This window comes from Yarrowia lipolytica, chromosome 1C (genome assembly GCF_001761485.1).
Source record: "Yarrowia lipolytica chromosome 1C, complete sequence".
Classification (NCBI taxonomy): Eukaryota; Fungi; Ascomycota; class Dipodascomycetes; order Dipodascales; genus Yarrowia; species Yarrowia lipolytica.
The window spans coordinates 36,235-52,450 of NC_090772.1; the positions used below are offsets into that span (position 1 = coordinate 36,235).

Consider the following 16,216-nt stretch of genomic DNA (forward strand, 5'->3'; position numbering starts at 1 on the left):
TATATACCGGATCCGTCAAATTCTTGGAATGACTGCTTTTCCATCATCACTCTTAGACTCAACCGCTTTAACGACCACCTATTGTCGCGCGTGCAAGCAAAAATCGACAGAGATTAAAACGAGCCTAACCCCGTATGTTCTTGAACAAAGGCCACTCCAGTGATAGTCATGATTGACGTCACTTGGAATGACATGAGAGACGGAGATTCTCATCACACGTTGGTCCGCACTTGCATTCGATCGTAATTAGAGCTATCTCAGGATTGTTTCTGAAAGGCTCCTCAGAACCACAGATGTCCCGTGTCACGACTCGATACTTGCTGGTACCACCTCACAGCCCTTCGGAATCCGATCTCTTCACCTGTCTACAGTAGTCTACTTGTAGTGTGGCCTTTGTCAGTCTTCCTTTGTGTGTAACTTCCATGTGACATTAGCTGGTGAAAGTACAGTAGCCACGAACCTTAGGTATTGCTATTAACATGCGTTATCTGGGGGAGCTGCGCGCAGCCGGTCTGCATCATATAAGCGTCTAAGCCCCAGGTTTTGAGAAGCCTGAAATTTCAGCCAACTTGAACAGAAATGCCTTCAGTCACACTATCAGCCAAAAGCACCACGGCATGGCTGCCCAGTCTCGACGAGTCCGACACCGAAAGCGACCAGGACTCGCTGTTCGACCATGAACTGCCCACCTTCAACGAAGCTGTGGCCACCACCTTCATCTCCCCTAGGCTCACCATTGAGGCGTCACGAGACCTGAACATCATCGACATGACCGTCAAGCTGACTCAGAAGACTAGGGACTCTAAGACCACTCTCGTCCAGTGGAATATCAACTCGGTAAAGCACAAACTGGTCCAACCTTCGTCGAGTGAACACACGGCTGAGAGCTTCATGGTTCCGCAGGGAAAACACCACTTTGAACTGGCGGGGTTCCTAGACTCGACGATTCCAGAGTCAATCGAGATAACCAAGAAACAACCCCTTTCAAAGGTGAGACTGCTGGGCCAAAAGAAATCTGCCAATGATGGAAAGAACAAACCTCCTGCTCTGTATGTTGTCTATAGAATGGAAATAAGCTGGAGGAAAAAGAAGCAACTGAACCCTTTGGGTAAGCCAGTTGAACATTTTCATTCTATTCCTTTCTACTTCAGAAGACAACCTATTGAGCAGCTGTCTATGCCTATTGTCTTGTCGTCAGCATGGGCTCAGAAGGCTGACACCACCTATCTTTTCTCAGCGAAAACAATCTCGTTCGATGACACTATCAGGGCCAACATTTCTATCTCACCTCTCGTCAAGTCACTGAGACTCACAAGTGTACACTTTTCAATCATCGAAAACGAGGGGGATCCTGTCAGAGTGTACAACGTCTACTGCCAACATTACATGACGCCTGATCTGCTTGAACAGCATGAAAACGAACTCAAGGAGATTGAAGAGAGCGGCTACGAGTACAAACAACACTTTCTGGACACATGTTGCAAGGGAAATCTTCTCGACTACGGCTCAGACCACACAGATCTAAACTACAAGTTTTCGCTGAGGAAATTCACAGACCACATCAACCCAACCACAAAGACAAGCCATCCAGCGCCCACCTCACACTCTCTCCAGAGCACGCTGAGATTCTCGTTACTGGAGACCCAAGGTAACATTAAGAGAAGACGATTCTTCGACCATAATATCAGCACTCCTGTGACGATCTTCCATCGAGAAAACGCTCTAAGCAACGACACTGATCCAAGTTTGCCATTGCCAGTACGATCCGTGGCCTCCTTACCTGAGAAGCAACCACCACTACCGGCTTACGAGAGCTAGTCACACCGATATAAAATACAAATATTGATTACTTTAATATGATTACATGATGCGTTACAGTAGACTTTGGAAGTCTACTTTTTGGCGGCTCCGCTGACCTTCTCGTACATTGCCCGGATACGGTTACTCTTGACTCTGCTGGGCCAGAAGAAGGATGCAAACGCCCACAGATGCTTGAGAGTCTTCTCCCGCTTCTTATCAGAGACCTTCTGGGCTTCGGAGTCGATGTGGTGGCCCACCGTGGACAGCTCCTTCTTGAGGACCTCCAGCCAGGCCTTCTTGTCCAAACCATCCTCGCCCTTCTTGAGGCGCTTCAGAGACGCCTTGACAGGTTTGAGAGTCGTTCGACACGCCTCATCGTCCATTGACTCATAGTCTGAGTAGTCGTCAGCCGTGGGAGGTCCAGGAATCTTCTTGGGGACAGGAGTCTCTCGCTTGGGAGTCTCTCGCTTGATGGAAGGATCTCGCTTGATGGAAGGATCTCGCTTGATAGCAGCCTTCTTGGGAGGTTGAGGAGTGGACACTGCGGGAGATTCGCTCTTTCGAACACGCTCCTTGATGGCAATTCGCTTCTTGTTGCCATCGTTGTTGGTGTGAACAGCCTCGCCCTTGAGAACAGAGATGAGGTAGTCAACTCGACGACCGAGGTGAACGGCACCAGGAACCTTGGCTCCAGTCTTCTCTCGAGCCTCCTTCTTGTCAACTCGGTGCTCCTCAAGGTAGAACTTGTCTCCAAATTTGAGACGTGGATCGTCTCGAATGAAGGTCCAGGCTCCATAACCGTACTTCTTGGTACCAATGAGCAGACGAGCGTCACAGTCCTCGTCCCACTCACAGTTCCAGCCATGCACACTCTTGAGAGGTTCGTCGAACTTGAAAGTGTCCGTCACCTGGCTTCGAATGAGCTTCATGTCGGCTGGTCGTGAGATGAGCAGTTCGGCGTTGATGTTCTTGACGCCCTGGAAGGTGAAAAGAACGGCCTTTTTGGTGTTGGAGGGCTTCTTCTCGTCCAGGGCAGTATCTCCACCGCCTCGAGAAGCAGCAGCCTTTGCCGCAGCAGCGGCAGCAGCTTCAGCCTCTTCCTTGATCTGCTTTTCTCGCTCCTCAACCTCCCGCTTACTCTGGTCAATGAGGTCAAAGTAGGCTTCCTTGATGAGATCGGACTTTCGCTGGGGCAAAGTACCGTCGTTGAAAAGCTTATCCCACATGACGGAGACGTCGCCGTAACGTAGAATTGTTCGGTACAAACCTCTGATCTCCCGCTCGTTGAGGAACTTGTCCTCCTTCTTGCGCTTGACCACACGCCGCCCTCCACTCTCCTCATTTTCGTCAGAGGACTCAAGAGCAGCAGTGGAGGCACGCTGAGAGGCAGCTCGACGTCGATTCATTAGATCCATCTGTTCCTTGACGTACTCCTCGTCCTTTCGACGCAGATCGTCAGCCTTGATCTTGGCGAGCTCGTTGGCAGGGATAATGTCGTCCCAATCAACATCGGCCTTGTAGTCAGTGACCTCAAACTGCTTAAGGAACTCCTCGCCGCCAAGATGACTCTCGCCGAGATCAGGAGTGGTGATATGGTCCTCTGCGTGGTTCAGAACATCGTCTAGGTTCATGTTCTCCAGCTTGTCCTGGTTATCGTTGGCCTTGAACATATTTCCGGCGCCAAACTTTAGGATCTCAGACAGCTCCGAGGTCGACGGCTCAGTCTTTTTGTTGTTGGAAGAACCCTTGTCGGTGATACCAAGGGAGATGATGGCGTACTCCAAAATCATCTTCTTTCTGGCACGCTCGAGAACCTGCTCTTCAACAGTGTCCTTGGACACAAATCGATAGACCATCACGTGGTTCTTCTGACCGATTCGATGGGCTCGAGCCATGGCCTGCAGATCAGCCTGGGGGTTCCAATCCGAATCAAAAATGATGACTGTATCGGCCGTCATCAGGTTGATACCCAAACCTCCAGCTCGAGTGGACAGCAAGAAGACGAAGTCGTTACTGTCAGGGGCATTGTAATGGTCAATTGCAATTCGACGGGTGGCAGAGGGGACAGTACCATCCAGACGCTGGAATTGGTAGCCCTTAATCTGCAAATAATCGCCTAAAATGTCGAGCATTCGAACCATCTGGGAGAAAATCAGAACTCGATGACCGTCCTTTTTCAGCTGAGTGAGCAGCTTATCGAGAAGAACCATCTTACCAGAGGTCATAATCATGCCTCGGAAGACGTTTTCTCGAGAAGCGCCGTTCTCAGCCAAGCTGAGGAACTTGCTCTCGGCAGTGGGGAACAGGTACGGATGGTTGGAGGCCTTCTTGAGCTCCGTCATGATGTTGAGAAGTGACATCTGGTGACCTCCGGTGGCTCCGGCGTTCAGAGCCGTGTAGTTTTTGGAAATGATGTTCTTGTAGTAATCCTGCTGCATGTCGGACATTTCGACTCGCAGAATTCGCTCTGTCTTAGAGGGCAGTGATTTCTCGACATCCTTCTTGAGTCGACGCAAGATGAAAGGCTGCAGGCGCTTATGAAGCTCACGAATGTAACCCTCCTGCTCTTCGTCAGGGTTCTCAAAATTAATTTCCAGATCGATGGTGAGCTTGCCAGGCATCAGGAAGTCAACCAGAGCAGCCAGCTCCTTGATGTTGTTCTGCAGCGGAGTACCGGTGATGAGCAGTCTATTTGCGACTCGGAACTCCTTGAGAGACTCGTAGAGAGCTGACTCGGCGTTCTTGAGACGGTGGGCCTCGTCAACAGCCAGGTACTGCCACTTGATGGACCCCAGCTCGGCTCGGTCCTTAAGAATGTACTCGTAGGTGGTCAGAAGAACATTGAACTTGGGTTTCTTGTTACCAGTTTTGTTGTAGAATTCGTGGTCACGAAGTGCTTTTCGAGACTCGGTGTTGCCGAGATATGCGAGGTAGTTGATACCAGGCGCCCAGAACTCAAAGGTCTCCTGCCAGGCAGGCACAGTAGACAGAGGAACTACCACCAGGTGGGGCCCGTGCTGCTTTCGAGCGTACACAAGCCATGAGAGAAATGCAACGGTTTGGACGGTTTTACCGAGTCCCATTTCGTCGGCAAGAATACCGTTTTCGTTTCGAGACCACAAGAAGGCCATCCAGTTGATTCCGGTCAGCTGGAAGTCTCGAAGTTCACCACCCTTGATGAAGCCAGGCTGCTCGGTAAGCTTCTCAAACGGAGGACGTGAGTTGGCAGGGTAGACTGCGCTCTGGCTGGGATTGATTTTCGAGTTGAGCCGGTCCTGGAACCGCTCGACTTCGTCCTCGGCAATCTTGGCGATCTCCTCGGCATCTTCCCAGGTGGCGTCCGAGTAGTTGAGTCGCTTCCACTTTACGAGATACTGCAACTGAGTGGCTCCATTGTCGACAGCGACACGATCTGATGCAATGATTCGCTCAACAAGTTTATACTCAGCGTACTCCTCCTGTTCGCGCTCGCGTCGCAGCTCCATGGCCTCGATATCCTCGGGGGATGCATCTCGCTGCAGCTCTGCATACTCCAGCACGTTGAGCTTGATGTAATTATCGACTCGCTTGATTCCCTTGAAGCCGGCCAGCGAATCGTACGTCTCCCACGTGTTGTGCAGATGCGAGTAGTTCTGCCACTTGATGTAGAACTCGAGGTGTCGCTTGGCGTCAAACAGATCTGTAATCTGCGAGTCGTCGTCGCCTTCTTTTCGACGATGGTCCAGCACCATATCCACCGCCTCGGTGGACGTGGTGGTGGCGTAGTCGTATGTGTCATTAGCAGCGGCATCACCGTATGCGTCCTGCAGAGCGTCCTCATCCTCGTCCTCCAGAAATTCGTCATCGTCATGGTCAATATTGTAGTTGACCACCTTGGCGTTACGAGACGAGAACCGCAGGTTCTGGTAGTCGGGGGACGGCTCTCGGGCAGACGACTTGTTTCGTCCACCCTTGCGTCTGGAAGAAGACGATTTCTTAGCCTTCTTGGTCGGTGCGTAGTCGTCCTCCTCAGAGTCCTCATCGTCCTCCTCTGATTCCTCATCATCCAGAGACATTTCGCTCTCGTCGGAGAGGACGATTCCGTTGCTCTTTTTGGCCTGCTTCTTTCTCTGGGGACGTTTGGGCACGTCCTCTTCCGACGACGAATAGTCGACGTATCTCTTGCGGGCCTCGTTGGCCGTAGTCACCGCTGATCTCCGGGACCGTCGCAGCCCATAGAGCTCGGGGTCGTCGTTGAAGTCGGGGTTCTAGGGTTAGTAACAGCAACATGGTGACTTTTGTGGGTAGATAGAGCATCGTAGCCTGTCTCTACCATCTCTTTGTGACAGTTATCACCCACTTATTCTCCACCATGCCATCTTCAGTCCAGTGTACTCACCATTGTTACCACAACCTGCTAATGGACGTATATCAAACGCTGTGGGCGGCGGGGAAAATGCAGAGGGGTTGATGACCTTCTGTCTGTGTTTCTGGCGTCGTGGTTGTGCTTTTGTGTGAGGAAAAGAGACGTGATCAAGTCTCTGGTTCCTTCTCCGTTGTGCTGTTGCGCGGTTCTGTGAGCGATGGATGAAGAGAAAATGTCGGCAAAAAAAAAGAGCGTGACGACAGCAACACAGTAATGTGTATATGCAGAAACAGTGGGGATGGTACGGGTTATTGTTTGTGGGAGAGTGGAATGAATTGCGCTATGAAAGATACAGAGTAAGGACATGAAAAGTTACGGCGGAGACACAATCACAACATCGTCATGGTTGTCCCCGAGATTCTACGTAAGGAGTCACCACAGCGGTAGACAGAGCTTCACGCCCTGTGTTTACAAAGCTTCACACCAAGAGTTCTTCCGCCAGGTGACGCGTCTGGCGATGTCAGTCACGGAGGTGAGCAGCAGAGTACATGAGCACGCGTGTGGGCACCATGGCTGCGATGATCCGGGCGACCCAGCCCTTGTGCGACGCCCTAGAGCACCTCTGTAGGTCCTAGACGGTGCCACGAGCTCTCTGACGCCGTAGCCACACTCCAAAAACGCCCCGATACACGTCCAAAGCATATTTGGATATGATACCACAGGGCCTAGGAGATGGCGGGGACACAGACAGGACGTGACCAGGACAGCGCCGTAGTGTAGTGTCCAGCGGGCGTGGCACAGGCGCAGACCAATGCCACAGTGTGTCTGCGGTGCGTGTTCATCTCGTCGACGAGACGCGTGACTTTGAAGCGACAGTGGTTGCCAAACAAGAGGTCAGGGGCGGGTACTTTGTCTGGCTAGAGGAGGAGGAGTTTGGGCGATAGCCACATTTGTTAGCCTGAGGTGCCCTAACCGCATTTTAGGGTTCTGGCCAATGGGAGAAGTTCTGTACAAGAATCTTTCAAACCCTTTTCCCCGGCAAGATGCCACTTACCCGGCCAGAGTTTAATATGTACGCGGCGACAAGGATATGGAGGGTTAGGGTGTTCCTGATTGGGTAGACACTGACTTTGAGGTCGTCCAGATGCTGTAACATGACTGCAACTATGTACTTGTGCACTTGTACGGTATTGTTCTTATAAAGTAGTAGATCTCCACATGTTGATTTAAGCTATATTATTTGATATCTCTTCCTCCCAGCTCTCTACAGTATGTGCAGTTTTCCTACAGTAAATTCCCAACCTTTTAGCTACAGTGCAGCTTTCATAATCTGATGTGAATAGTAGGAGAGAATGTGGCTCATATAGATCACGACATAGGAGAAGACACTGTGACAGAATGGGTACAATTTCTGTTGGTACTGTTATCACGTGCGTACCTGACACATAGTTTGGTTGTACCTGGTGCCTGGTGAATGTGTCATCACGAAATTCTCAACTGTCCGTAGTATGGCATGGCTCTTTCACGCCACCAATGGCAAGCCGGAAAGGAGAAGTGAGTGTTTAGGAGGAATTGAGGACAGCAGAGAGGGTATCGCGTGATACAATGTTTGTCGTACCTGTTTAAACAGATAAATGTGGGCTTTTATCTCTTCAGACCCCCTCCCACGCTTTCAAACACGTGTCTCCTCTTCTCTAATTAAAGTGTCACGTCTACGCGTGGTGCATGCGAGACGCGCGTAAATTGGCCCAGCCTTGACAAATATAATACTGCTTGAAGGACAGAATACAACAAATCCAACAAGCAACTCCCCACAGCACAAATGTCACATCCTCTCCAGGAGTTCTCGCCGTCGCAGCTCAATAAACGACGTCAGGCGTCCATCTTCGACTTTGGAGCCACAAAAAAACGACGTCACGAATATCCTCCTAGCCCGCCTTCAAGTTCGCCTATCAAGAGAACAGACGACTACACCTCCGCCGAGTTCAGCACGCTTGAAAAAAGCCCTGTTCCATTTGAAATCGCTGTCTGTCTGCCTTCTCACCTGAGATCTGGCATCAACAGTCTCTCTCACAATGCATCTTTTCTGTCTCGTCTTCAGTGGCGCGAAATGGACGGTCTCAGACGCCATATCATGACCCAGAATCCCATACCCCATAGATACGCCCAGGCAACGGGAATAGCCGTGGCCATCGAAGATTGTCCTCTTCCTGTCCTTTGCGGCGTTTCTTCCAGCTCAACAAATGGCTTTTGGATCGGAACCCAAGACGGCAAAGCAGTCAATGTCAACAAACAGCTGCAACATGTCAACACCATTCAGATGCACAATAACGCCATTCTCGATATGAGTACTGGGGCTGGACTGCCTGATTTCCTGGCCACCGCTTCGGGAGACAAATCTGTCATTCTGTGGGAAACTGCTCAGAATGAAGACGTCATTGTCAGACAGTATTTCTGTGGAAACGGAGGTTCAGTCCGAAAAGTGGCCTCTCATGACTCTGCGCAGCTACTGGCAGCCGCGTCTCGGTCGGGATCCGTGACCGTCATTGATGCTCGTTCTGAAGAACCCATTATGAATCTCCACGCTAATGCCCATCATACTCTGTTTGGCAAGGGACCTCGACTAACCAAGATCGAGAAGGCCGTCAAGCCCGGTCTTACGGCCATCGACTGGATCACAGACACTACTCTGGCTACAGCTTGCGGTACTGACTCTGAAATTCGAATCTGGGACACCCGGTACCTTAAACAAGATGGTCACAGTGGAATCATGTTCGTGGAGGGGAGAGCGTCCAAACCCGTGGCTCTGTTCAAAAGCGAAGAGAAGAGCGGGGTCACCGACCTGCACTACGATAAGCAGTCCAATATTCTGTACTCTGTGGGTCACAAGTCCGTGTGTGGCTACAGTTGTAACTATGGTGCTTATCTGGGCATGGACACAGTTCTCAGTCCGAATCTGGACTCGTGGCAACCTCCTGTGGTTTCTGCACCTGTAGAAGCCCGGTCATTTTACTCTGGATCTGCCATTACTGACGGCTATCTTGCCGTCGGGGAAGGATCTGAGACTGTCAACGTTTTCTCTCTTCCTGACAGTCTCTCTACTGTGTCTCGAGGCATGGAGGGACGACGGGTCGCAGCGGACGCGTCTGGAAGCATGACCAACGTGAATGGAGCCATGGAGGTGGCAGCTCTCAGTTGGGTGGATGGAACACTAATGGGGTGCACCGACGCCGGAGTCGTTTTCCGTGTTGACGAAAAAGATTACAGATAGACCAGACTGTACCGGCAAGATCTCGTTAAGACACGTCGACACCATATCATATAAAACTAACAATGCATTGAATTAATACGAAGACTACCCGTTGCTATCTCCACACCGTTATCTCCACGGTCCAAAGGCTGCTCAATGTGCTGCATACGTAACGTGGGGTGCAACCTTGAGCACATAGTACTTTCCGAAAACCGGCGATAATTAAGTGTGCACTCCAACTTTTCACACTGAGCATAAAATGTGGAGAAGAAATCACACTAAAAAGTCAGGTAGACTGGAAAAATGCGCCATGAAATAATATCTCTTGCTACAGTAATGCCCAGCATCGAGGGGTATTGTGTCACCAACACTATAGTGGCAGCTGAAGCGCTCGTGATTGTAGTATGAGTCTTTATTGGTGATGGGAAGAGTCCACTCAATATTCTCGTTACTGCCAAAACACCACGGTAATCGGCCAGACACCATGGATGTAGATCACCAAGCCTGTGAATGTTATTCGAGCTAAAATGCACATGGTTGGTGAAAGGAGTAGTTGCTGTCGAATTCCGTCGTCGCCTGAGTCATCATTTATTTACCAGTTGGCCACAAACCCTTGACGATCTCGTATGTCCCCTCCGACATACTCCCGGCCGGCTGGGGTACGTTCGATAGCGCTATCGGCATCGACAAGGTTTGGGTCCCTAGCCGATACCGCACTACCTGAGTCACAATCTTCGGAGGTTTAGTCTTCCACATAGCACGGGCAAAAGTGCGTATATATACAAGAGCGTTTGCCAGCCACAGATTTTCACTCCACACACCACATCACACATACAACCACACACATCCACAATGGAACCCGAAACTAAGAAGACCAAGACTGACTCCAAGAAGATTGTTCTTCTCGGCGGCGACTTCTGTGGCCCCGAGGTGATTGCCGAGGCCGTCAAGGTGCTCAAGTCTGTTGCTGAGGCCTCCGGCACCGAGTTTGTGTTTGAGGACCGACTCATTGGAGGAGCTGCCATTGAGAAGGAGGGCGAGCCCATCACCGACGCTACTCTCGACATCTGCCGAAAGGCTGACTCTATTATGCTCGGTGCTGTCGGAGGCGCTGCCAACACCGTATGGACCACTCCCGACGGACGAACCGACGTGCGACCCGAGCAGGGTCTCCTCAAGCTGCGAAAGGACCTGAACCTGTACGCCAACCTGCGACCCTGCCAGCTGCTGTCGCCCAAGCTCGCCGATCTCTCCCCCATCCGAAACGTTGAGGGCACCGACTTCATCATTGTCCGAGAGCTCGTCGGAGGTATCTACTTTGGAGAGCGAAAGGAGGATGACGGATCTGGCGTCGCTTCCGACACCGAGACCTACTCCGTTCCTGAGGTTGAGCGAATTGCCCGAATGGCCGCCTTCCTGGCCCTTCAGCACAACCCCCCTCTTCCCGTGTGGTCTCTTGACAAGGCCAACGTGCTGGCCTCCTCTCGACTTTGGCGAAAGACTGTCACTCGAGTCCTCAAGGACGAATTCCCCCAGCTCGAGCTCAACCACCAGCTGATCGACTCGGCCGCCATGATCCTCATCAAGCAGCCCTCCAAGATGAATGGTATCATCATCACCACCAACATGTTTGGCGATATCATCTCCGACGAGGCCTCCGTCATCCCCGGTTCTCTGGGTCTGCTGCCCTCCGCCTCTCTGGCTTCTCTGCCCGACACCAACGAGGCGTTCGGTCTGTACGAGCCCTGTCACGGATCTGCCCCCGATCTCGGCAAGCAGAAGGTCAACCCCATTGCCACCATTCTGTCTGCCGCCATGATGCTCAAGTTCTCTCTTAACATGAAGCCCGCCGGTGACGCTGTTGAGGCTGCCGGCAAGGAGTCCCGAGGCTGGTACACACCGCCGATATCGGGGCTCTTCCTCCACCTCCGAGGTCGGAGACTTTGTTGCCAACAAGGTCAAGGAGCTGCTCAAGAAGGAGTAAGTCGTTTCTACGACGCATTGATGGAAGGAGCAAACTGACGCGCCTGCGGGTTGGTCTACCGGCAGGGTCCGCTAGTGTATAAGACTCTATAAAAAGGGCCCAGCCCTGCTAATGAAATGATGATTTATAATTTACCGGTGTAGCAACCTTGACTAGAAGAAGCAGATTGGGTGTGTTTGTAGTGGAGGACAGTGGTACGTTTTGGAAACAGTCTTCTTGAAAGTGTCTTGTCTACAGTATATTCACTCATAACCTCAATAGCCAAGGGTGTAGTCGGTTTATTAAAGGAAGGGAGTTGTGGCTGATGTGGATAGATATCTTTAAAGCTGGCGACTGCACCCAACGAGTGTGGTGGTAGCTTGTTACTGTATATTCGGTAAGATATATTTTGTGGGGTTTTTAGTGGTGTTTGGTAGGTTAGTGTCTGGTATATGAGTTGTAGGCATGACAATTTGGAAAGGGGTGGACTTTGGGAATATTGTGGGATTTCAATACCTTAGTTTGTACAGGGTAATTGTTACAAATGATACAAAGAACTGTATTTCTTTTCATTTGTTTTAATTGGTTGTATATCAAGTCCGTTAGACGAGCTCAGTGCCATGGCTTTTGGCACTGTATTTCATTTTTAGAGGTACACTACATCCAGTGAGGTATGGTAAGGTTGAGGGCATAATGAAGGCACCTTGTACTGACAGTCACAGACCTCTCACCGAGAATTTTATGAGATATACTCGGGTTCATTTTAGGCTCCGATTCGATTCAAATTATTACTGTCGAAATCGGTTGAGCATCCGTTGATTTCCGAACAGATCTCGGCAGTCTCTCGGATGTAGAATTAGGTTTCCTTGAGGCGAGATGAGACGGTAAGTTGGAGGGGTTTGAGAAGAGATAGAGATCGGTTTGTGTGACATGAATTCTTCAAAACACGATTCATAACTGACTGGCACTTTCTCTCATCCAATCAACTGAACCATTCCCACTCTATAAGAAGATCTACTCATCGCTTCTCTCCATTATCCTAATGTTTGATCCATTTAGAGTGCAAGCACCAAAGTCGGTTCAGTACAGTAACCATACTGCAACAACCAAGTTGTCAAGGCTGTCTCCCTCGGCTTTGTAACGCCAGGCGTTTCTGTTTTCGTCCACTGCAACCATGCAGTGTCACGACAGAGGCGTGTGGTCTGTACAGTGCATTCAGTTCGTTTTTGTATCCTTACGTGGCCTGTCAGATTGAAAGATTTTTCAGATCACCCCTTCGCTGGTTCTTTGTTATGATACGTATGAGATGAGTAGAGCTATGGGGTGTGTGTTTTAGGACCCTTTCTCGACGACTAAATTTGCTATTTCCCCACATTAAAACAACTAACCTCGATAAAGTGGACTTCACGTGTGTAAGAAGGCTACAAGAGCGAGTACATACGAGATATGCCGTGTGCTTCTTGTACTGCCTGTTGCACTGCTTGTTGTACTTCCTCGTACTGCTTGTTGCACTGTATGTGGGGGTGGTGTTGTTGTACTGTAGACGTATTGACCTTCCTTGTACGGCTCCTTGTATGGCTCGTATTTATATGCGTCTCTTTTTTTGTTCTTGGCTCTACCCCTAATACTCGTCCTTACATGACGCTTTAGTTGACGTCTTGTGGGTGTCTATCTCATCGGGTTTAGCTGGTCATCCCCCTGCACCACCGAGCAACAATAGCTACCGGCATGTGAGACACTGGAGGCAGAGGCAGAGAAAAAGCAAAGGGTAAAGTGAGCAAGGAGTTTCACGGATTTGGCTTAATAGGATGTGGCGTTCCACTGATGACTTTTGTCTCTCTAGAGCGGTTGAGAATAGTTTGGCACTGGTCTTTGGCGTTGGTAGCGTTCTCACACACTGTCCAAGTTGACGTCAGCGGCCGCAGCCTCTGTTTCAGCCTCAAAACAGGTTCTATTGTTGCCATTGTTACCCTGTCTCCTATCTGATGCTCTCCCTTGTATCGAGCAAATAAGACAATTTAACGTGCATACAAAGGGCTATTGTTGGCTCGAGTTGATTGGCCAGTTTGGGGCAACAATGGTAGCTGATCCAGGGTCCTTGAGTTCAAAATGGGGGGGAAACCATGTACCCAGCACGACAAGTTTCTCTCGGGTGCCCCCATCAACTCTTTCCACAAATACATCCAAGATTGCTGTGGATGTGGCTGCGTGGGAGATGGGAGTTGCAGTGTGGTTGCCGAAAGCGGCAGCGATGTGCATCTTGTGGCAAGAGAGTTAAAAAAAAAAAAGATAGAAAAAAAAGGGTTACGGCGAAAAGAAATATTAAGTGGTCCGACTGGGTCGTGTGGTGCACTTTGTTAGGAAAGACGGAATGTAAATCAGTCGTCAGTTTGGGTGTTTAAACCGGTGCAGAGAGAACATCAACTCTCACGCCCCCTCCCCTCCGCAGTTGATGTCTGTCCAAACCATTAACCCCTTGATAAATTGTCATTTTGATAACAAGATATGCCACTAATGCTGTAAACCAAATTCGACATCTTTATTCAGACACCTGTCCGTTGTCCACAAAAATGCTTTTACCCCACTGTAAGGACAAAACGTAGAGTGTACCAGAGGTTGACTTTCTGTCTTTAAGCTCAGACTTGGTGTGGAGAAGGACAAGGTTCCAGCACTCTGACATGACCCCAGCATCATTCTAATCTCTTTTGGATCAAGTTTAACATACTCTTGGAATATCTATAGCACCCAGAGACCTTGACTTCTGCCTCAACACTCGCCCCTTCGACCATGGGAAACGCAGAATCCAAACCCCGGCGCAAGCAGCGGTCCACGGGCAGCGAAAGCTCCCAAACCAGCACCCAGTCGCTTCCGGCACAGACTCAAACACAAACACATTCCGCCGCCATCAAAGCCTCCTCTCGCCCCAAACGAACACAGAGACCCGCCTCTGCGCACCCCGCAGTACCCATCCCCACAAAGTCTTTTCAGGAGAAATCAGCTCTCATGAACCGACTTGTTACCCCGGCCCAGCCCTGCTCTGCTCGGGTTACTTACATCAAGCCTGTCACCGTGTCTCCTGACGACGAAAAGGACGCCGATATTGGCCCCACCGCAAAAGCTCCGGTGGTTGTTGCGACAGAAATCCCTTCCATTCTGACGCCAGAAGACTCGCCCAAATACCTGGAGCCCTCTGAGGCAGCGCCCTTCGGTAAGCTCCACGTGGGAGCCCAAGTCGCCGAGGGTCTCCAGGGAAACCGACGAGACTCAGATAATCGCAACATTGTCAACTCCAAGATCCAGCTGCGAGATGACTCGCCCGCAGAAGACGACGAAGACGACTCAGAAGACTACTACTACAAAAACAACCTCACCTACGGCCTCAAACAGCTCAAGCTAGGCACCGATGTCGCCAACATGAACATTGAGGTGGTGGGACAAGACGCCGTCTCAAAGCCGCTGTCGCGGGTCGACTCGGGCGATGAGGTTGAGCTCCGGTACCAGGGCCATGATGATGTGAGCAGTAGCAGTGGACATGGACCTCGGCCTGGTGCTGTGAGAACCAAAATCTGCTACAAGCAAGGAGGCAACAAGGCATACATCACAGGCACCTTCACCGGCTGGAGAAAGATGCTGCCTATGGATCGCCAGTCAGACGGCACCTTTTCCGTCACCCTGGATCTCCCAGAAGGCACTCATCGGTTCCGGTTTGTGATTGACGGAGAGCTCAAGTGTGCTGACGACATTGGTACGGCCACAGACTCGTCTGGCTTCCTCGTCAACTATCTGGATGTCGGTAACGATGACTCTGACAATGTCCCTGCATCGTTCTCAGAAGAGAACATTCCTCTTTGCCGAGAGGGCGACCTCAAGAAGCCCCAAACCACGTCTGCCACTCAGCCCCAAACCACACACCATGCATCATCTAACCACCACAGCCATGGCGACGACGGAATCACGCAATACGAGGACGAGACTCCCATCCCCCCACCACTGGAGTACACCAACGAGATCCCCAGTATGTTCCTGACGCTGGACGTGGCCGAACTCGACATTCCCGAGAGCCAGGCAGTGCCTCCACATCTACCTCCTCATCTTGATACGGTGATTCTCAACACCAACTCCAACGAGAAGGATGACAGCTCTGTGCTACCTGCCCCCAACCATGTTGTTTTGAACCATTTGGCCACCTCATCTATCAAGCACAATGTTCTTGCTGTAGCCTCCGTCAACCGCTACGGCAAGAAGTTTGTCACCCAGATTCTGCATGCGCCTATGCCTTCTCTGAACTAATTACGACTAAGTTATTAACGAATTCATGAATGATGATTGACACCATGAGATCAGCTTTCGTATGTTTCTTCTGTAGCAACGCAACGTCCATACAAACACGCAGTTGCCAACGTAGCGTCGGCGTGTTTGTAGAGAGTCAGATACTGGTGCAATTAAGTACGTACAGGTACGAGTACTCGTACGTATCCTATATGATTGAACAAAGATGTCTTCTGCACAGAAAACCAGTGTGGGTCCTGCAGGATTACAAACAAGAAAAATGGGCGGTTGTTCGGGTGCGAATGATTAAGCATGTGCAAACTACAAATAATACTTTGTAATATTCTTTAGATCCTATTTTTTTTCGACTCGTCCTTAGACAGTGTTGTTTTGGCTATGATACACGCGACTTATCCGTATTGTAGTTGCCATAGTTACTTGTATAGCAGAGGCAGATCACAAACTTTTCTCGCCGGCTACTGTACATTCCGCACACTAAAGCCAGTTGTTTAAATGTAACGGGGAGACTTGCTTATTCTACATGGTTCCATGTGGTTTCCCACCGCTTGTGACGATAGCCCATGACCAG

At 50.4% G+C, this 16,216-nt stretch overlaps 5 protein-coding genes across 5 annotated transcripts; 4 read left to right on the plus strand and 1 right to left on the minus strand.

Moving 5' to 3' along the window:
- Positions 1 to 579: 579 nt before the first annotated feature.
- YALI1_C00368g (uncharacterized protein) lies at positions 580 to 1,818 on the plus strand (the record flags this gene model as incomplete). Its single annotated transcript, XM_501281.1, has 1 exon — positions 580 to 1,818. The coding sequence occupies one exon, from the start codon at positions 580 to 582 to the stop codon at positions 1,816 to 1,818; it is 1,239 nt and encodes a 412-aa protein (XP_501281.1).
- A 74-nt stretch (positions 1,819 to 1,892) lies between these two features.
- On the minus strand, positions 1,893 to 6,181 carry YALI1_C00422g (uncharacterized protein; the record flags this gene model as incomplete). Its single annotated transcript, XM_501282.2, has 2 exons — positions 1,893 to 6,047; positions 6,179 to 6,181. 2 exons carry the CDS (start codon positions 6,179 to 6,181, stop codon positions 1,893 to 1,895), a joined length of 4,158 nt encoding a protein of 1,385 aa, XP_501282.2.
- Positions 6,182 to 7,967: 1,786 nt separating this feature from the next.
- YALI1_C00442g (uncharacterized protein) lies at positions 7,968 to 9,416 on the plus strand (the record flags this gene model as incomplete). Its single annotated transcript, XM_501283.1, has 1 exon — positions 7,968 to 9,416. The coding sequence occupies one exon, from the start codon at positions 7,968 to 7,970 to the stop codon at positions 9,414 to 9,416; it is 1,449 nt and encodes a 482-aa protein (XP_501283.1).
- Positions 9,417 to 10,247: 831 nt separating this feature from the next.
- On the plus strand, positions 10,248 to 11,417 carry YALI1_C00464g (uncharacterized protein; the record flags this gene model as incomplete). The annotated part of the gene is made up of 1 exon (XM_501284.3): positions 10,248 to 11,417. One exon carries the CDS (start codon positions 10,248 to 10,250, stop codon positions 11,415 to 11,417), a length of 1,170 nt encoding a protein of 389 aa, XP_501284.3.
- A 2,728-nt stretch (positions 11,418 to 14,145) lies between these two features.
- On the plus strand, positions 14,146 to 15,648 carry YALI1_C00503g (uncharacterized protein; the record flags this gene model as incomplete). The annotated part of the gene is made up of 1 exon (XM_501285.1): positions 14,146 to 15,648. One exon carries the CDS (start codon positions 14,146 to 14,148, stop codon positions 15,646 to 15,648), a length of 1,503 nt encoding a protein of 500 aa, XP_501285.1.
- Positions 15,649 to 16,216: the final 568 nt, after the last annotated feature.